This window comes from Belonocnema kinseyi, chromosome 9 (genome assembly GCF_010883055.1).
Source record: "Belonocnema kinseyi isolate 2016_QV_RU_SX_M_011 chromosome 9, B_treatae_v1, whole genome shotgun sequence".
Taxonomy (NCBI): Eukaryota; Metazoa; Arthropoda; class Insecta; order Hymenoptera; family Cynipidae; genus Belonocnema; species Belonocnema kinseyi.
The window spans coordinates 69,897,188-69,919,227 of NC_046665.1; the positions used below are offsets into that span (position 1 = coordinate 69,897,188).

The following is a 22,040-nucleotide window of genomic DNA, read 5'->3' on the forward strand; positions in this document are numbered from 1 at the left end:
ATATTATTTTTTTGTATTCTGTTGAAAAATTGTTGAAAATTTAACTATTTTTATTATTAATATTTAAAATTTTATTTATTATTTATATATATATAAATAATTGTATACCAAACAGGCGAATTTTAAACAAAATACATGAATTTGGAACCAAAAAGATCAATTTTCAACTAAAAAAGACGGATTTCAATGAAAAAAACATGAATTTTCAACCAAATAGTTGAATTTTTAAGAAAAATGATGGATTAAAAAGAAACAAATGAAATAGTAAAATTATTTTTTAATAAAACAAACCAATTTTCTACAAAATAGTTATATTTTCAACGAAATTAATGAATTTTCTAGCAATAGGATACATTTTTTCCATCGAAAAGATGAATTGTTTATCAAAAGATGAATTTTTAACAAAATTCATAAATTTTAAACTAAAACTATGTATTTTGATTCAAATGAATGCAACTGCCTTCCAGTGATTTCAATTAACTTTAAGTGAATTTAAGTGATTTCAAGTGACTTCAGATATTTCAGGAGATTTCATTACAAGTGTACACATGACTTGACGAGTTGCCAACCCCTCGGTATTAATTTTGAATTAACATACCTTCAATAAATCGCGATCTTTCGTGACACTGGGTAAAACTTTTGGAGGAAGATGTTGTCTGTTTGCGATCCATGGATATTTCAAGATGCAGGAAGCTGTTGGCCTCCTCGTGGGATCCACATGAAGCATTCTTTTAACGAGTTCTTTAGCTTCACTGGAAACTTGGGTCCAGACTCCCGACTCAACATCGATCAGACCAGTTCCAATGCGATCTAGAATGTCATTCGCACTGTCGCCCGGACTATTTGGAAAAGGTGTATAGCCACTCAACATTATGTACAACAATACTCCAAGGGACCAAATATCACAGGCTGCGTCGTATCCTTGACGCTTTAGCACCTCCGGTGCCACAAAATTGGCTGTGTAGCAAGGCGTCATCAATAGACCATTTTCCGCTCGAAGTTGCTTCGCAAATCCGAGGTCGCAAATGCACAATGTTGAAGGATCACCCCCTGTTTTGGCGTACAAAATGTTCGAAGGCTTCAAATCCCGATGAACGACCTGAACATTTTATTTACTTTCTCAAATTGACACTCACAGGGATCGGAATTAATTCAGAAATAATTAAAAATAGTGTCAACAGTGGCGATACTTTTTAGCACTGTTTTTTTATATATATTTTTTTAAGTTTCTAGGCTTTGACGAATTATATCACAAGATATTCTTACATATACCGGGGTGGACAAAAGATTTCGCATACCTCTTTTTTTATGACTGATTAATTGATTTTTTAAATTTTAATTGTGCCAGAGCTAAAATATTTTCTCTTTAAAGGGTTTATTGCTCTCGAAATCATATATAAAATCAGTCCAGGGTAAGCCAATTTGTCTATTTTTTGAGTAGATACTGCAAAAATATAGTAAATTTCAATATTTTCTTGAATGTTCAGTAACTTTCGGAATAATCAACATTTTTTAATGTTCTTGGGCTCATTTTAAAGCTATTTTTTCACTGCATCACAGCAGCTGATTAGTTTAAATCGTAAAAATGTTCTAATAGAATTGCAAGAACTTGAAGTTATAACAAAAATGTTGGAAAAATTGCAATATTTTTTTTGATAATAACAATATTTTTGTAAAATATATAAAACATATAATCATGAAGTTTCTATGAAATTTCCTGAAAATATATATTTATTTAATTTTTATTCTGATTTATCTACAGATAAGATTAGCTTTGGTATAATTAAAATGAGGAGAACTAAGATTATTTTTCAACTAAAATGTAACTAAATTTTCAGTTGAAAAAAAATAACAACAATAAAATAGTTACATTTTTAAACAAAGTGGTAAATTTTCAACTAAAATAATAAATATTTCAATATAATAGTTGTAATTTTAAACAAAACAGATTAATTTTCAACTAAACTTATGAATATTTAATTGGAGTATTAAAAAATTTATCCAAAAAGATGAATTTTCAAAGAAGATGATTAATTTGCAAACAAAAAGATTAATTTTTTTCAAGAAAGGCGACTTTTCAACTAAATACATGAATTTTGAACTAAAAACGATACAATTTCAACCAAAAATAATTAAATTTAAACTAAGATGATGAATTAATGAATTCTCAATTGGTATAGTTAAATTTTTAATGAAGAAGATACATTTTTAACCAAGAATATTAATTTATACCCAAAAGACAAATTTTCAACAAAATACATTAATTTCAACTTAAAAAGACATTGTGTCAATTAAAACTTGAATAGTTAAATTTTGAATTAAAAAAATTAATGTTAAACCAAAGAGATTAATTTTCAACTAAAATGTTTGTATATTTAATTGGAAAAGTTACATTTTGAGGAAAAAACAAACAAACAATTTCAACAACAAAAAAACTAGTTTTCATAAAAATATTTACATTTCCAAAAAAAAAGGAAAAATGATGGAATTTTAACTAAAATATTAATCTTCAATTGGAATAGTTGAATTTTTAACATAAAATGAATCTTCAACTAAACTGATTAATCTTTAACTGGAATATTAAAAATGTTAACCAAAAAGATGAATTTTCAAAGAAGATGATTAATTTTCAAACAAAAAGATTAATTTCTTTCCAAGAAAGACGATTTTTTAATAAAAGATATCAATTTTAAACTAAAAAAGACACAACTTCACTAAAAGATGATGAATTTTAAACTAAAACCATGAATTGACGAATTCTCAACTGGTATAGTTGAATTCTAAACCACAATGTGAGTTTTCAACTAAAATGATGAATCTTTAACTGGCATAATTTTCCAAAAACTAGTTCTATTTTCAACAGTTATGACTTTTTAACTAAAATTATGAATGCTCAATTGGAATAGTTGAATTTTCAACAAAAAATATGAGATTTTAACCAAGAACATTAATTTCTGTTTAAAAAGACGAATTTTCAAGAAAATACCTGAATTTCTAACCAGAAAGGATAAATTGTCAACCAATAGCTGAATACCTAAATTTTCAGTCAGACAAAATTTATTTTCAACCACAGATGAATTTTTCAGTAAAATGGTGGATTATTCAATCGGATAGTTATATTTTCGGTTTAAACAACTAATTTTCAAGAACGACAAAACTAATAATACCAAGAAGAATAATTTCTACCAACAAATGTTTAGTTAAAAAATCAATGTTTGACCACAGAAATGAATTTTTAATTAAAATTATGTAATATTCAACAGACATAGTAGAATTTTCAGTTAAAAAATTAATTTAAAAAAAATTCAACAAAATAGTGAAATTCAGTAATAAAAAACTACTTTTAAACATGAAGAATAATTTTTATTTAATTCTATATTTTATATTAAAAACAAAATTAAGCATGCTCTCAAAAAATTCCCTGACTTGAAAAAAAAATCCCTGAAATTTCCAGATTGTTATTACATAATAAAATTATAATATAATATTAAAACTGATTAAACGAATTTTTCTAAAATGAAAATTATTTAAATAAAATTATTCTGAAAAAACTTTCAAAGCAAATAGTAATTTAAAATGGGAAACATTTCTATTTTGGAACGCTAAAATTTAAACGAATGGGAGCTTCATTTTAAACTGAAAACAATTTTAGTCACCAAAAATAGTCGTTTCAATTATTCGAAGTAAATTTAAATCAATTACATTGCTAATTACACTTTCCAAAAGCAAATTAATTCAATTTTAATTGTACAATTAAAATCTGTGAAAGGGAAAAATTTTGAGTTGATCATGAAAATTTATACTTCTAAAATTGTAAACATTTAAAATGACCGAAATTATCCATTTACTGATATATCAATTACAGATAGTTTAATTTTCATCCTTTTTTTATTTTACACTTAATTTTTAATTTTTTTATTCCAAATCTTCCCTTTAGAATTATTATTCATTCTAGAAATTTTCGAATCAAGTATTTTTTAATTTAAAATGATTTATTTGTTTAAATCTGTAAGTAAATATCGGGCACTTTTCAGAAAACACATTAAAAATTAAAATAAAGAATACAAAACAAAATTGCTATATGATTTCATTTTTTAAAATTGTCAAATTTTAAGCTTTTTAATTTGAAATTGCCTACTTTAATCAATTCGAAATTTACATCTAAAATTGTTAAATTTCAAACTGTTTATCAAGGCTCTTAATATGAAATTTTTAAATATTTAGTAGCGAAATGGTCCTGAAATTTTGAATATTTGAATTTGGAACTACAATATTCTGAAATTTTAAATTCGACACCTCCAAAAATTAATCTAAGAATTAATTTAAGAAAAAATTTACGTTTCAGGGCCTCAAAGCTTAAATTATTTTAGAATTGAATTTTTGACTATAAGATGTGATTTCTAGCATTAGTGGTTTTTTTTTTTTTTTAATAGTTCAGAATCCTTTGAAATATTTCAGAATGAAATTTTAATAGATAAGCAGAAATTATTTAATTACCCCGTTCTCGTGAAGGTACTTGACAATACTAGTAACGACAAAGAGAACTTCTGCTGCTTCTCTCTCCGTGAAATTGTGCCTTTGCAATAAACGTTCGAGCAGCTCTCCGCCTCGAAGAAGCTCCAAGACGAGATACACACGCTTCTCGTCTTCGTGCAAACCTCGCAAAGAAACTATGTGGGGATGTCCACCATATCTTAATAAAATCTCAATTTCCTCGGTGGGATCCCGTTTGCTCTTATCAATAACCTGTTGAAATAAAAATAAAATATCTTATTACAGGTATCACAGGACAAAAAGAGCTCAAAAAAGGGAAAAGGGCGATTTTTTCAGGATGAAAAATGGGGAAATATGGGAACGATTAAACATTTATTTTTACATTCAGAAAAGAAGAAACAATCTTTTTCATAAGAAATTGTACACTTTGTAAATAATGTTAAATGATTTTGAATGATTTCTGCCACTAAAATTTCATTTCACAAAGTTGCATTTAAATTTAGCTTCATTCTTTTCGAAACCTGAATATCTTCTATTCGAATTATTATTAATTCAAAAAGATTTCTAATTGGAACTATTTTCTAATAAGAAAATTTTAAAATCTTTCATATTAATAAAAGGTGAATGCTTTTATTCAGCATCGTTTATTCTTGAAACCTTTAACATGCAAATACTGTTAAATTTGGAACTTGTTTCTTTTAAAATTATCTAATTCTAAGCTTTTTTATTTTGAAGGCTTCCATTTTTATATTTTATATTCTTGAATAGGAATAAATCAAAAGTGCTGCTTTCAAACGTCTTATTTTTAAATTTAATATATTTTCGAAGGATATTAAATAAAAAATATATCGACTGTTAAGGCTTTTCTTTAGAAATTATACTATAGAACGCTAAAATCGACATATAAATTTATTCCCTTTTTAACAATAGCATTTTGATAATAATCTATATCTGCCGTTTTTTGACTTTAAAATGTTTAATCAATAAGTGCTACAGATTAGAATTGTGAAATTGTCAAAGAATATTCGTCAAAGAGTCGAAAATCTCGTACAGAGCGATTCCCCTTTCTCAAAAGAATATGATAGGAAATGCAGTACAGGGAGATTATAATTTATAACAAACAATCGTGAAAAATTGTTAAATCTTTTTCAATTTTTTTTTTACTAAAAATACCGATTTCCGTTGTACGTAAAATTTCAACATAACCTAAAACTGTTCAAGGTTGTGAAGCTTATTTGAAATTTATTTTCTTTCCTCCATTTTTTCAATTATTATTTTAGATAAACTATTTTCTGTAAGAAACGTGAATATGAAACTGTAGAAAAATATAAGATTTAGTTCGAACTTAAGTGGAATTTGTTTTAAAATACCATTTTTTTCTGTAAAGCGCTAACGTAATCTAAAATTATTGAGAAATTATGAACCTTTAAAATCTAATGATTTTGGCTACAAAAATTCTATTTCTGGTTTAAAAAATTGCAAATAAAACAAGAAAACATAAATTGTTGTGAAATTTCTAATCTTTGAAATCTAAGAATTTTTTATTTAAACCTTACATTAAAATCCTTTTTTTTTATTACGAGCGTAAAACATATATACTATTTTTATGAATATATTAGATAATTTGAAATGATTAATTTAACTGTATTTAATTTTGTTATTTAAACTAAGAATGATTCTCAATTCGCATCATGTTTTCTATTTTTCTTATTAAAAAAGATTAAGAATACATTTTTCAAATTTCAATTTTACGATATAAAACAAGATCAAGTAATGAAAAGTCAATCAGCTGTCGTAGGCATTTAGAAGTTTTAGGCAGTCGGAAGAATTATATTATTATATTCAGAACAATACTCAACGAATCTTTTAAACACTTTTCTAGAATATAATTAAAAATGCTTCTAATTTAAGTTCAAGTTTTTACGGGTTTCAAAGGTAAACATTTTAATTTTACTTTGCATTATGGTTACGGCAAAAATTAAATGGCCAAATTTACTATTCAACATGCATAATTTGAAGTCTGAACGCAATTTTTGTAGTATTCTTTTTTGGTTCTAAATTTTTGTAGTATATCTTTTTTGGTCATAAATTTTATTATTTGGTTCAAAAATGAAATTACTTTGTTAAAAAATTGTCTTTCTAAGTTTAGAATTCAACAATTTAATTGAAATTTTGTTCTTTCTTGACTAAAAAAGTTTTTTGGTTGAAAATTATCTCTTTTTGCAGAAATTTGACCTTTTTTGATTTAAAATGCAACTTCCTGGATAAAAATGAATTCGTTTGGGTTTAAAATGAACATTTTTGTTGGAAATTCATCTGGTTTGTAGAAAAGTTGTAGTTTTTTTTTGAAAATTCAACAATTTAGTAAACAATTGAACTATTTGGTTTAAAATTGATGTATTTGGTAGAAAAATCATATTGTTTTAGTAGATAATACATTTTTTTAGATAAAATTTTGAATGTTTGGTTGAAAATTATTATTTTTGATTTAAAGATTCATGTATTTTGTTCAAAGTTCGTTTTTTTTTTAAATTAAAGTTGAACTAATTTCTTGAAAGTTAATTTTGTTGTTGTTGCAAATTCATAATCATAGTTGAAAATTATATTTTTTTAGCATCAGACCGGCAATCCGAAGAACCTGGGCTTATATCCCAGCCGAGCTAGAGAGCGTTTTTTTCACAATCTTAAAAATTACCTTTTATTTGGAAATTTCAACTGAATTGTAGAAAATTCTTCTTTTTCGTTTAAAAATTCAACGCTTTAGTAAAAAAATCGTTTTTATATTGAAAATTAATTCCAATCAATAAAAATTTAACCACACCATTTTTTGTTAAATATTGATCTATTACTTTAATTTTAAGAAGTCCACAATTTAGTTAAACATTGTGAAAAACTAGCATCAGATACTTTCTTGATACTATTTCGTTGAAAATGTATATAATTCGTTAAAAATTCGTATTTTGGTAGAGAAGTAATCTTCTTGGCTTAAAATTCAACTATTTGGCTAAAAAATTCTGTATTTTGTTTGAGATACGTCTTTTTGGTAGAAAATTAATCTTCTGTACTAAAAATTCAATTCCTTTTGTTCAAAAATAATTTTTTAACCGAAAATTTAACTACTCGGTCGAAAAACTAATTTCCTTTTAATTGAAAATATAAATAAAGGTTTTGTTTTAAAATTTAATTGATTGGTAGCAAATTAACTTTTTTGTTGAAAATTCATTCTCTCGGGTTAAAAGTTCAACTGTCTTGGAAGACAATTCGTCTTCTTCAAAATTTAACGTTTTGGTACAAAATTAAACTGTTTTGTTGAAAAATTATTTTTATTTGATTAAAAATTAATTCTCCTAATTGAAACTTTAGCTATTCCGTTTTTTGTAAAAAATTTATCTTTTTTAGTTCAAAGATTCAACTATTTGGTTAAAAAATTTGTAGAAACAAAAAAAAAATAGGAACTAAAAATTATAAAAATAAAACTTGGACTACCATTACATGCATTGTTCGAAATATTTAAATGAAAATTGATGCACTTTGTTGAAAATTCGTCTCTTGGCAGAAAATTAATTTTTTCGGTGGAAAATATTTATGTATTTTCTTAAAAAACCGATTTTTTGTTTTAAAAAAATCATCTTGGTTGAAAATTCAATGATTCGAATAAACATTTATGTATTTTTGTTGAGAATTAATTTTTTTTTTTGGTAGAGAAGTAATCTTCTTGATTGAAAATTTAACTTTTTCGTTGAAAATGTATGTATTTTGTTGAAAATTTGTCTTTTTTCTTACAAAATTAATCTTCTTTATTGAAAATACGGATTGTTGTTAAAAATGAATTTTTTAAATAAAAATTTAATTGTTTTTTTGATTGGTTAAAAATGTACTTTTGCGACGAAACTTCATAGTCTAGATTGAAAGTACAACTGTTTTATGTAAAAAAATCGCCTTTTCGCTTCAATATTGAGTTTTTAAAAATATATGACATAAAATCATTATTTTGATCATTTCGTAAAAGTATTTCATCACTTAGATGAAAATAAAATAATGTTAGATTGCCATTTAAAGTGGCACTTGGTTAAAAAATATTTTTTTCTAACTGAAAATTTAACTATTTCACTATCTCGAGTTAAAAATTAAACTGTTTGGAAGAAAACTTGTCTATTTAATTTGAAATTTCAACTTTTTTTATGAAAAATTGATTATTTTAAATAAAAATTTAACTACACTATCTTTGGTTAATAGTTGATCTTCTTTAGAATATAAGTTCCACTATTTAGTTTAAACTTTTCAAAAACTAATATCACATCTATTATTCAAAGTAGTCAGATAAAAATGTACGTAATTTGTTGAAAATTCGTCTTTTTGGTAGAGAAGTAATCTTATTGAATGAAAATTCAACTATTTTGTTGAAAAATAGTTCTTTTGTTGTTAAAAATGATTTTTTTATAATGAAAATTTAACTTTTTTGTTAAAGATTCAAACTTTTATTAAATATATGACTTGAAATAATTTTTGTGATTATTGTGTAAAAGTATATTTTATTAAATAGATGAAAATAAAAGGTTAGATAGCCATTTAATGTGCCAGGTCAAGATTTCGTATACTAAATGCCTAGGACAAAGCAGCTCTAGTTAAAAGAAAAAAAGTTGCCTCACCTTAATTGCATATTCGCACTTGGTAGTTTTATGAACCGCGTGATAAACCGTACTAAAGCTGCCTTTGCCGATCTCTTGCAGAAAATCGTACTCCTCAATTGCAGGAGTGTGGTTGACATACGTTGGGAAATTGCTAGATATACTTTCATTATTCCTTCTTGTTGGAAATGTGGCATTATCCTCAAGAAGACACGGGTCGACGAAACTAAAACCACGGAACAATTCGTGTGCATTCGCACTTGCTGGCACTCCTGGTGAATCTGTAATTAAATCTTTACTTTAGTTTTTACAAGGTTTTGTTTCACACATCTACCGTTATTTAAAGATTCGGAATGGCACGTTTCTTACCTTTGGGAGTCTTACATGTAAATTCATTGTCAAAATAGAAAGCGTCATCCTCTCGACTCGCAGCCGGTTTGAACGGGGGTTTAATCTCTTTATGGTACAAAGCTTCCCAGTCAATTGTGGAGAAGAATGCATGGTTTTTTATTTCATCTCCTCCGCCTAGGGGAGGAATCATAATTTTATCAAAATTTTCTATTATTACAGAGCAGGATTGCTACGAAAAAAATAAATTTGGAAATTCTTTTAGTTTCCCTTACTTATTCCTGGCCGTTCTAAATTTTTCTTTGAGTTATATAATTTTCAAACTTACACCTAGGAGATCTATAATGTTAATGCAAAAAAAAGGTTTACTTCTAAATTTATTTCAAACATTTTTAGTAATAACAGTTATAAGAACTTTACAAGGGACCATTAAAAATTACGTAAGGCATACGTAAAGTACATGAATTTTCAATCAAATTGTTGAGTTTTTCAACTCAAAACAATATTTTTTTAACTAAAAACGAAAAAGTTAAATTTTTAACTAAAGCAATTTAATTTCATAGCAAGATAATTATTTTTATTTTTATCGAAAACAGTTGAATGAAATTTAAAAAATACAAATGGTCAATAAATTAGTCTAACCCTTCATAAAAAGACAAATATTTAAACCAAAAAGAGGAATTTTCAAACAAGAGTGGGATTTTCAACATAGAATGATTTTACAGTCAATTAAGAACATAATCGCTTACTAAATCGATTACTAAAAGTAATCTAATAAGTTAATTTTTAACTACTAAAATCATGATTCTTCAACAACAAGAAAAATGTATGTTTAACCTAATAGTTACATTTTCAAACAATAATATAAATTTTTAACAAAAAATAGAATAAAAACCGATAAAATTTCAGCTAGAAAAAATTTTCAAGAAAAAATCGAATGGTTCTGTTTTTAATTAAAAAAAATTAATTTCAACTAAACAAATTTTCAACTAAAAACGATCAATTTTTGAACAGAAAATAACATAGTTAAATTTTCAGTCTGATAAAAATTATGAATCTTAAAAAAATCAATATTTATACAAAGTAGATAAATTGTAAACTAAGTAGTGAATTTGCCATGAAAAAATGAATTCTCAGCAAAACATGTCATACCTAATGTTTCAACTAAATAATATTATAATTTCAGATAAAAAACAGTCGAATTCAATTAAAAAAGATGAATTTTGATCAAAATAATTGGTCCTCAATCCAAACAGATTAATTTACAACCAAGTAGTTGTATTTTTAACCTAGATTTTTAAATAGAAAAGAAGAATTTTCAATGTAAAATATCAGTTTTCAAACAGAACTGGAATAGTTACATTTTCATCAAAGGAAGTGAATTCTCAATCAAAAAGAAAAAAGATTTGGCAACAAAATAGTTCAATTTTAAATCAAAGAGAAAAATTGTTAACTGAAAATATGTGAGTTTTCAACCCAAAAATATGAATTTTCAACAAAAATAATGCATTTTACACTAAAGAAGAATTTCAAGCAAGAATGCATTTTCATTTTATGTAATTTCATATTTCAAAAAAAAAAAAAAAGGAATCTTCAACAAATAACTGCATTTTCAAACCAGAGACGAATTTAAAACTAAACATATGAAGTTTCAACTAAAAAAAAAATTTCAAGCGAAAATGGATTAGTTACATTTTGAATTGAAAAAATTAATTTTCAATTATTAATCATTTTTTAGTTTAATTTTCAAAAAAAAAATTCATTTTCAATTAAAATCATAATTTTTCAACAACAAAATGAATTTTTAACCTAATAGTTAAATTTTCAACAGAAAAAATAAATTTGTAACAAAAAATAGAATAGTTACAGTTTGAGTTAGAAACATATACTTTCAAAAAAATACCAAACAAAGAAATTAATTTTTAAGCAAAAAGGTGAAGTATTAACTAGTGATATTAGTTTTCTATCAAAAAGACAAATGAGAAACAGAATAGTTGAATTTAAAATAGAACAGATAATTTTTAAAAGAAATAGTTAAATTTAGTCACAAAGAAGTTTAATTTTATACTAAGCCAAAATGAACAAAATTCCCACAAACTAGTTCTGATTTTTAACCAAAAAAGATGCCATGTTTACAAAAATAGATAATTTTTAACTCAAAAAGGTAAATTTTCAAGAAAAGAATAAATTCTAAACCAAGAACAATAAAGTTTTAACAAAACTGTTAAATTTCTGACAAAATAATCAAATTAAATTCAACTTCAGTTTATAAAAAATTCCCTGAGATTCCCTGATCAATTTTAAATTTTCTGATTTCCTGGAATCTCCAGACATGTAGCAACCCTGCTAAGTCAATTTTTCGAATTTGAAATTAAGGATGTGGCTACTACCATGACCGAGACGATTGACAGGATTTCTTTTAAATAAGACACGCAAAAGAGCTTGCGCTTCCGGTGATAGGTTGTTCGGCATTCCTATTTTCGCTTTTAGGATGTGAGTCATAGTCTGTTTGCGACTTTCTCCTTGGAAAGGAAGTGAGCCAGTAAGCATCTCAAACTGGAAATAATACTCAGCATGAAAGAGCGATGTGGCCTTTAATTTTTTGACAATCGTTTTTCAATTCTAAACTCACCATTAAAACGCCGTAGCTCCACCAATCGGCGGCGAATGAATGTCCTTTCCGATTAACAATTTCAGGGGCCATGTACTCAACAGTTCCACAAAAGGAGTAGGTTTTCGTGTCATCTAAAGGCTGTTTGCTCAATCCAAAATCGGTTAAAGATATGTGACCTTCTGTGTCTAACAAAATACTGCAATAAATAGATTCATTGTTATTTTTATACAATTCCTTCAGATTTCAATTTCATGCATTTGATTGAACTTCAACCAAAATACGTACTTTTCAGGTTTTAGATCTCGATAAATAATACCAAGTTTGTGGATGTGATCGAGTGCCAAAGCTAATTCAGCCAAATAAAATTTAACGTCTTCTTCGGTGAACATTAACTACAATTTTGTAAGCAATAATTAAATATTTTCATCACACTATAATTTGCAGAATCTTAGACCTAAGGGTGGCTTTACATTTTACGTGAAACTCTCAATTTTTAGGGTATGATGAATTTTGAGAAGAGAGTTGAATTCCCAACCAGCAAAGTTAAATTTTTAAGAAAGAAGTTCATTTTCAGACAAACGAGATGAATTTCAACAAAATAATTCAATTTTTTAAAACAAATTAGTTGAATTTTCGGTAAAGAATATTAATTTTCTTACTAAAAGACTGTTAAAACCACTGTTGAGCAAAAAAAAACGAATTACTAATCAGTTGAATTTAACGAAAAAGGCCAATTTTTAAAGAAATAGTAGAATCCACAACCAAAATGACGAATTTTCTCTCTAAATAGAATAATTTTCAACAAAATAAATGAATGTTCAACCAAATAGTTGAATTTCGAACTAAAAAGGAAAAATTTCAATCAAATACTAATAATGAATAAAATAAAAAATAAGTTTTAACAAACAAACAAACAAAAACGAATTTCCAACAGAATAGTTAACTTTTCAAATATATAGTTAAATTTGTAACCAAATGGTTGAATTTTCCAATAAAATCGAGACTTTTTAAACTTTAAACCAAGTGGTGCATTTTACAATTTAAAAAATTAACTCTATAAAAAATGTAAAATTTAATATTTCAACAAAAAAAACTAATTTGAAATAAAAAAACGGTTAAATTGAACCAAAAAAGACAAATTTTAAAGAAACTTGTTGAACCAAAACAAATTAATTTTCATCTAAGAAGATTAGTTTTCCATAAAATAAATCAAATTTTAACTAGAAAACATTTTTCAAACCAAAAACACAAATTTCATGTAAAACAGTTCAGTTTTCAAACCAAAAACATGAATTACTAAGAAAAGAGTAGAATTTTCAAACAAAAAATATGAATTTTCAGCCAAAGAATTGGATTTTTAACCCCAAAAAGATGAGAAGAATTTTAAGCAAAAATGGAATGGTTCTATTTTCAATTCAAAAAAAAAAATAATAATTTCAACTAAAAAAAACGAATTTTTAACAAAATTGTTAAAATGTTTTACTAAATAAATTAATTTTTAACTAAAACGATGAATCGTCAACCAACAAAAATGTTTTTGTAACTAAATAGATGAATTTTCAGCACAAAATATGAATTTTCTACCAATGACAAATTTTCAACTAAATACATGAATTTTCAACTAAAAACGATCAATTTTGAACCAAAAATAAAATAGCTAAATTCACAGTTTGATAAATAAATCTTCTACCAGATTGTTGAATTTTCCAAATGAAAAAAAAACAAACAAATTTTCTAAAAGCAGTGTAATTTTCAAACAAACTTAATTTATAACCAAATAGTTGAATCTTCAACTAAGATTATGAATCTTCAAACAAAATTAATATTTGTACAAAATAGTTCAATTTTAATCTAAGTAGTGAATTGGTTAAAAAAAATGAATTTTCAACGAAACATGTAACAGCTAATATTTAAACTAAAAAATATTATAAATTTAAATAAAAAAAATTTGAATTCAACTAAAAAAGATGAGTTTTCATCAAAATAATTAGTCCTCAATCCAAAAAGATTAATTTTCAACCAAGCAGTCGCATTTTTAACCTAGATTTTCAAATTGAAAAGAATGATCAATTTAAAATATCGATTTTCAACCTGAAATGGAATAATTACATTTCATCAAAGGAAATTAATTCTCAATCAAAAAGAAAAAATAATTGGCAGCAAAATAATAATTAATATTTTAAATCAAAGAGAACATTTTTTCACTGAAGATATGAATCTTCAATGGAAAAAATAGTTCAGCATGCAACCAAATATTTGAATTTTTAAACAAAAGTTTACTTTTCCAGCAGAATATTTAAATTTTAAACCAGAAAGATGAATTATTAATTGAAACTATAAATATTCAATGGAAAAAAAATTAATTCTGAAGAAAAGAGTTCAACTAAACAGTTGCATTTTCAACAAAAAATTTATATTATTAACCAAGATGATTAATTAGTTATCAGAAACGACGAATTATAAAAAATTTACATTAATTTCTAATTAAAAAAGATTAATTTTCAACCAAATCGTTAATTTTTTTATCAGAAAATATGACTTTTAAACAAAATGGTTGAATTCTCAAGAAAATAATCAAATTTGCAACCAAATAGTAGAATTCTTACCCAAACGAGATGAATTCCGAGTCAAAAATATATAAAACTTTTTAGGGGGAGTTCATCAAAATGTCAAAAATTGTCAGAAGAGAAAGGGGTGAATAAAAAATCGCTAAAAATAGCATCGCGTAATATGTGGACGTTCCTTAATTCGAAAAATATAAACCTGTTTGGATAATCGTGAAAAAAGATCCCCTCCTCGCAAAAAGTCTAGAATTAGGTAGAGTTTTCCTTCTGTCTGAAACGCGTAGTGTAATCGAACAATGAAGGGATGTTCTACATCGACGAGAATATTTCGCTCCATTTTTGTTCTGACTCTGTCTCGAACTGTAATAAATTCAGTTATTATCTTCTAATTAAAGAAAAACGCTTTCACTGAAAGGTGTGAATTTTTTTACCTTTAAGGGTTGCTTTTTTCAGCACTTTCATGGCATAGAGAGTACCAACATCTTTGCCAACAACTTTTCTCACTAAGAAAACCTATATTAGATGGAATTTTTAAATAAAAAGAAGTTTATTTTTACAATTTTAGTTAATTTTAATTGTTGATGGATTAATTAAAGCTATTGTAGCTTGAATTTTAAATTTAGAAATCTGTTAACCTTTCCAAAAGATCCTTGACCGAGAACTTTCAGTAATTCAAAGTGTCCTGGATCAGCCTTTTCATGACCATCACGCACCACTTCTTGCAATTCAATTTCATGAGATTCGGAACAACCATTCGATTGAGGTCTAATCGAGTTTTGCGTGATTATGGCTTCTTCATGATTTTCTGTTACCATTTCCGCATCTTCAGCTTCTGCTGGCAGCATCACGGATTCTTGCTGTGTTAACAAATAAGAACAACTTAAACTCCTTTTTTCAATTTACTTGAATTTATCATAAATATTCTAAATGCACTTCAGTTGATATTTTATTACCAGTTTTTAAATTATTTTTAAACATATTTTAGGAGTTTCTATTAAGGTTTGGCAATCAAATAAATACAATAAAAAATACAGAGTAAGAAAATTAATTGAAGCTTGAGCCGAAATTATTTACAAAATCGGCAAATAAAACCTTCAGATCTGATACTTAAAAATAATAAAAACAAGTATAATACAAACTGATAGTACAAATATTAGAAACAAGGAAAATATTAAATTGAAACTTCAAATAGGAAATAATATTTGAAAAATGCAAATTGTGTAAAATACTAAGTTTATCGCTTATGTAATCTAAATTTAAATAACATACGTTAGAAGAAAATTTAAAAAATAAAACATGCCTCACCTTACTGGGTATCAAGACTACCTATATAAGAAAAATAAAAAATAAATCAGTTATACAAGCATTCGTTTAAATGACGTAAGAAAATGTTATTCTGATTTCTGAATTTCATTGAATCTTTCAAAGAATATTCCTAAGAATATTGAACGTCTTCTTTTTTCATTGTAATAAAAAAACTTTGATAACAGTGAAGTTCTCAAAGTAATTTTTAAATTATTAATAGAGACAAATATTTTTGATCAAACGTTGCTTAATTATGTTTAAAACTCATATTTTAGGATATAACTACAAAAAATCACTTTATAAAATCTACAAAAATATCATTAATTTTATTCTTGTGTAAGTGTTAACAGAAACACAAGAATATTTAATATTCACAAGTTGTGAAAATTTTGCAAAATGTGCATCATATGATTTTCATGTTACCGAATTTGTCCAATATTTTTTTTTTTAATTAATCTGATATTCAACTCGGTGACACCGAGGTAAAAATTTGAATAAATAATATTTATTTCAATCTTATTTATTTCAGTATATTAGTTTACATTCTAGATGGCTCTAAAAATAGTTAAATGCATTTTTAGAAAATAAACCAGTTTCAAACATTTTACAAAATTTGCTTGTAACAACAGAAAACGTAGATAAACATAGTTTTGGTTTAAAATTGATATACACTGAAAATAGGATTCTTGACCTCATAATTTCATATTTTCGTTTTTTGAAGTCCCATTTAAAAAAATGTCATAGTCCAAATTCGAAACCTTTTTGACAACAACTCGTATATTTAATGTTCATACATTTTAAATATTTGAATTTAAAATTGTCTTATTAGTGTTGAGTTTGATATTTTTCGATTTAGAAATTATTTGATTTCACATTAACCAACTTTAAACATTTTAAACAATTAGCATTTACTACGATAATGTGTATATATAAAAATAAAAGAATGAAGGGATAAAAACGTGATACAAATTCTTGAAAAATTGACCAAATTTGGTGGACTGATAAGATCGAACTTAAATTTAAATTTAATACATTCTTAAATAAAGTTTAGACAAGAGAATACGAATTACAATATCCACAAGTAATAACGAGCGCCAAGAAAATTGATTAAGAAAAAATCGAAGGAAAACATTTTTCTTAAAAATAGAAAATGAAGGGTAAAAATAACTTTTATTTTTATTTTATATACGAGAAAACAAGAGATTAATTTTCTTAGAAATTGTATTTGTAATAAATAAGAATTTTAACGGTCGTTTTAATCGAGGAAAAAGATTCCTGTTTATTTCCTGTTTCGCAACAATTTTTCACGGCCACTGAAATGGAAAAATTAAATAAAGAAAGTAAAAAAAATTGTAAATTAAAGCTCTCAGAAGAGAATTCTTTTGCATTATAAGCTTTTAAATTGAAGCTTAAAAAAATGTAATTCAAACATTTTTTAATTAAATGCTCAATAATTTACATGTATAAAATAGAAGCTTTTAAAACATTTTCGATTGAAAAATTGGTTATTAAGTGTCATTAAACTGCAAAATATAATTTTTTTAACTTTGATCAATTGAACAAATCATAGATTTCTGGTTATTCGTTCATAATTCGTTGAAAACATTACCTTCTTCCAATTCAGTACAAAATGTTGTTTTTTTTTCATCTAAATGCTAAAAATAGCATTTTTGCCCTGCGTCTACTCAATGAAATGTGAAGAAAAAATGGGCCTCTTCCAACTCAGAAAAACAGTAATCAAAATTTCCTCCCTTCCCACTGAAATGTTCAAACGAGAAATTCCAATTTAGAAAAACTTGAAGAAGAAAATGTCCTCCCTTCAAATGATATAAAATCTTAAAAATAAAAAAAATAATCCTCTTTCAGTACATAAAAAAATAAATAACAAAAACTGCATCCTTTTAAACTAAATAAAAAATAAATCGAGGCCTCTTCCAATTCAGAATAAAATTGAATACGAAAATGTCATCCTTTCCAACTGAATAAGAATGTTAAAAAGAAAAAAGTATTCTTTTTTTGAATAAAATGTTAAAAACAAAATGTCGTCTGTCCCAACTCGATAAAAACCTTAAAAATATAAAATGTTCTTTTTCCAATTTAATCAAAATTAAAAACTCAATCTCCTTATTCAAAACTCAACAAAAAACTTTTAAATTCAATATTTTCCCGCGTTCAACTCAATAAGTGTTAAAAACAAAAAAGTTCCTCTTTCAATTCGGAAAAAAATTAAATACCGAAATTTCTTAATTTTCTTTTAAAATAAGAATTGTGAAATTCATTGGTTTTTAGATACATAATCCTTTTAAGTAAAATTAAAATAAAATATAATAATTGCTTCAAATCTACTTCTGACACATTTCGATATAATTCGACCTCGGGAGGGTTCGCGTCTTCAAGCCGCATCAATGGATCTCTTATTGAAATTTGTATGACTTACCAGTACCAACTAATAAAGTAAAAAATAAAAAATGATTTAGTCTGTTTATATGGGAACAAGTTTTTTGATATTCAAAATGCATGAATATTATATGCAGTGTATTTGTTCGCGTCTTCGAGATGCATCGATCGACCTATTGAACCTCTTCTGACCCACCAGTCCAGTAACTATATTGTTTTTAAATTTTTTAAACAAAATTATTTACCTTGTTTATAAGAGGTTTTCTTTATAATGGGAATATAAAAGTACTGCACTTGATTTAGTTGTTCGCGTCTTCGAGACGCATGGATTAATCTATTGAAGAACTTTCGACAACTATCCATGATTCATCAATAGTGACTTATAGAAGTTAAAAAAAAGGTACATTGTTTATATGAAAAAACACTATTTGATATGCACGAGGAAGAAAAATGCTATTATTAAACTTTCAAATCGAAAAGGCTTAATTTTGAATTTTAAAATAATTAGTTAATCTATATTTGAAGTTAATCAAATCACGTTTGTTATCCCAAATTTTCAAATTCAAACTCTTTTCATGTTTAATATCTTCAAAAAAAGCATTTAAAACTTCTTTAAATTAAAAATTGTACGACTCAAAATACTTTAAAATATAGATTTACAATGAAAAATGTGTGAAATAAAGGATTCTATAATTAAACATTGTAAATTGAATGATTTAATCATTGAAAAGTTTAACAACTGAATTTGATATTTAAAAAAATTTGAAATCGAACTTATTTAAAATCGCGTTATATCATGTATTCTAAGTAATTTGATAGATTTTGTTTCTGAAAATCTATAAAATTCCCGGCCAAAAAATAATTTTTCATTTTTCGGGTTATTCCAGTCTAAAAAAGAAGCCCAGTTTTCCAAGCATATTATAAATAATACGAAGTTTTTTATTATAAACAAAAAACAATAATTACCATGTATAAATATATCCCATTTCAATCTTTACGTTCTTGAAAAAATCGTCGAAGGGCTATTGAAATGACTCATAAAAAAAATAGAAAAAACCGGTTTTATATCCTACATCTATTCTATTAAAATGACATTCCTCAAACGTGATAGACGTTTGGGAGAATCTCGACATCAGTATCAAGCTTTAACACCTTTAAGCATAAAAATAAATAAATACACATTCTAAGCGAATAGGGCTATGAAGACTGATCACTTTTGTTTTCTCAAAAAGAAATAGGAGACGTTTTGTTGAAAAGGAAACTAAAAACATATGTTTAGGTGCAAACAAAGGACGCAATAATCGGAAAATCATCTGGAGGGAAACCGAGTGATTGAAGACAAGCATTGTGAGAATTTGAAAATGATAATGACCTTTGATACTGTTTTACTTACATTTTGATTCCAGGGAAGTGTCAAATTAGCTAGCGGCATTGTGCCTTTCACGAATATGATTTTATTTTATGGTATTAAAATATTGGACGAAATTAAACATAACAACACTTTTAGCGATAACCCACATTAATAATCTTTTCGAGGTAAAAGAAAAGGGTGTGAAACTTTAAGCGTATAATTCTTTTTTGGAGCAACAAGGGGGGATATTACCAGGAATCAGGAAATCTCACGTTACTAACGTATTATCGACCACACGATGTAGGAAGGGGCTTAATGTCGGGTTCATATGATAGCCAATTGACGTCATGTGGCGGGGTTTATTTTATTTTTTTGAATTTTAATGTGACATTGTTGCTTTGAATTTGAAAAAAATTAATTAGCACCATCAATCACGTACATGCAAATGCAATCTAACATTATATTATGAGATCGGAGAACAAGGAAATATGTAACTTCAGATTTTTTGAAAGTTATATAAATATCATTGTCCCAGGATTCTTAAGAAAATTCGAAAAGGTTTTTTATTTTTTTTTTTATAATATGAGAACAATTTGAGTCAGTTCAAAAAATTAGGACTTTTAGAAGTTTGGAAAAATCAATTTTTTTGATGAATTTTCGGAAACGTTTACAAGTTTTACAGTAATTTTTAAAAAATTGCCTTAAAATCTTCCACCTTTTTGACATTTTTACAATTTTTTTGAGATGTTTGAAAATTTTATTTAAAACATAATTTTTTAATATAAAATTTTTAAAGATTTCCTACGAATTTTAAGATAATTGTTTGTATTCTCTGAAAACCCTTCAAAATTCTTCAAAAGCTTCTAAAGTTTTGGTTTAACATCTTTAGGAGTCTAAATTTTATTTTTCGAATATTTTCAAATGTTTTAAATATATCTTGAATTTACTCGATTTTTGTTTAATTTTTTAATCCTGACGAATTAAAGTACTCTCTTTTGGAATTTTAGAAAATAATTTGAATTTTTTCGAAATATTCTCAAGTTTCACTTAAAATTCATTTCTCAGACAAATAATCATTTAAAAGTTTCCCATGAATCTTAAAAATTTTTTTTGTTTTAATCTTTTCGGACTTCTAAAGTTTCTAAATATATTTTTAAATGATTTAAATATTTTCTGTAACATAAAAAATGCTGCAATATTGAAAGAATTACCTTAAAACATTTTACATTCCTCTTAGAAAAAATTGTAAGTCTATCGAAATGTTTTGAAATCTTTTCAAATATTCTACTAAAATTAATTTTTCAAAATAAAAAAATATTTAAAAATTGTCTGGAAATGTAAAGAAAATTTAGTATTTTTTAAACTTTTAAAAATTCTGAAAAAAGCTTCTTTTTCTCGAATTCTACATTTTTTCATTTTTTGAAATCTTTGCAAGTTTTAATTATTAAAATTTTTTTTAACTTCTGAATATCTCCTAAACTTACTCAATTTTTAAAATAAAATTTGGTAATCTTATTGCAACATTAAAAAAAATCACATTCTTTTCAAAAATGTTAGGAAATAATTTTAAATCTTTTAAAATGTTTTTCAATACTCTCTTATAATTAAGTACAAAAAAAGAATCATTTGAAATATTCCCATAAATCTCAACAACATATTTTTATTCTATACAAAAATTTCAAAATACTCAAGACGCTTCTAAATTTGTTTACGAAGTTTTCACAAATCTACATTTTGTTAATTTTGTTTGAAAATTTGTGTAAGTTTATAGTTATTTTCAGATCTTTTTAAAACTTAATGTTTCATATCTCTCTGAAAACATAAATTTTTTTACAAATTATAGTTGGATAGAAAAATGTTAAGAACACAATTATTTTCTAATATTTGAAAATTATTTACAAATACAATTTTTTCTTTGATTAATAAGGTTTAGAAACATTTAGAAAAAAAATCCTTACGAAATAAAGTTAGTTATTCGGATATTTTTATTACAAAAACTTCGAAGATTTCTGATACGTTCAATTAAAATTTCTACGTGAAATTAAGTTAATCTTCAACCAATAAGTTTAATTTTCAACCAACAAAGCTTTAGTTTTTAATCAAAAATGGTCAGTCATCGAAAAATACGAATTTTTAACGAAACAGTTGAATCAACAGGGATTAATTTTCTACCAAACAGTTGCATTTTTAAGATAAAATTATTTTTTTACCAAAACAGACGAATTTTCAACAAAATACAAAACTTTTAATTAAAATAATTCAATCCTCAACTACAAGAGATGAATTTTCAAACATCTTTGATGCTTACGAAAATTATACCTAAACTTGTGAAAAATATT

At 25.3% G+C, this 22,040-nt stretch overlaps 1 protein-coding gene across 3 annotated transcripts in view; it reads right to left on the minus strand.

The window, feature by feature from the left end:
- The window catches only part of LOC117180857 (ribosomal protein S6 kinase 2 beta-like), a 24,205-nt gene extending 4,243 nt beyond the window's left edge, over positions 1–19,962 (minus strand). Inside the window, exons 1-12 of one of the 3 annotated variants that reach the window (XM_033373400.1) lie at positions 19,744–19,962; positions 15,954–15,974; positions 15,284–15,505; positions 15,080–15,161; positions 14,848–15,008; positions 12,370–12,476; positions 12,103–12,280; positions 11,861–12,026; positions 9,492–9,647; positions 9,144–9,403; positions 4,498–4,746; positions 599–1,099 (exon numbers count right to left, since the gene is read on the minus strand). In XM_033373400.1, the coding sequence (XP_033229291.1) occupies positions 599–1,099; positions 4,498–4,746; positions 9,144–9,403; positions 9,492–9,647; positions 11,861–12,026; positions 12,103–12,280; positions 12,370–12,476; positions 14,848–15,008; positions 15,080–15,161; positions 15,284–15,505; positions 15,954–15,974; positions 19,744–19,782 (2,142 nt within the window). In that variant the 5' untranslated portion in view covers positions 19,783–19,962. Of the gene's footprint in view, positions 1–598; positions 1,100–4,497; positions 4,747–9,143; positions 9,416–9,491; positions 9,648–11,860; positions 12,027–12,102; positions 12,281–12,369; positions 12,477–14,847; positions 15,009–15,079; positions 15,162–15,283; positions 15,506–15,953; positions 15,975–19,743 lie in introns of all 3 variants that reach the window. The other 2 variants (XM_033373399.1, XM_033373401.1) reach the window with 2 other exon arrangements.
- Between the last annotated feature and the right edge of the window lie 2,078 nt (positions 19,963–22,040).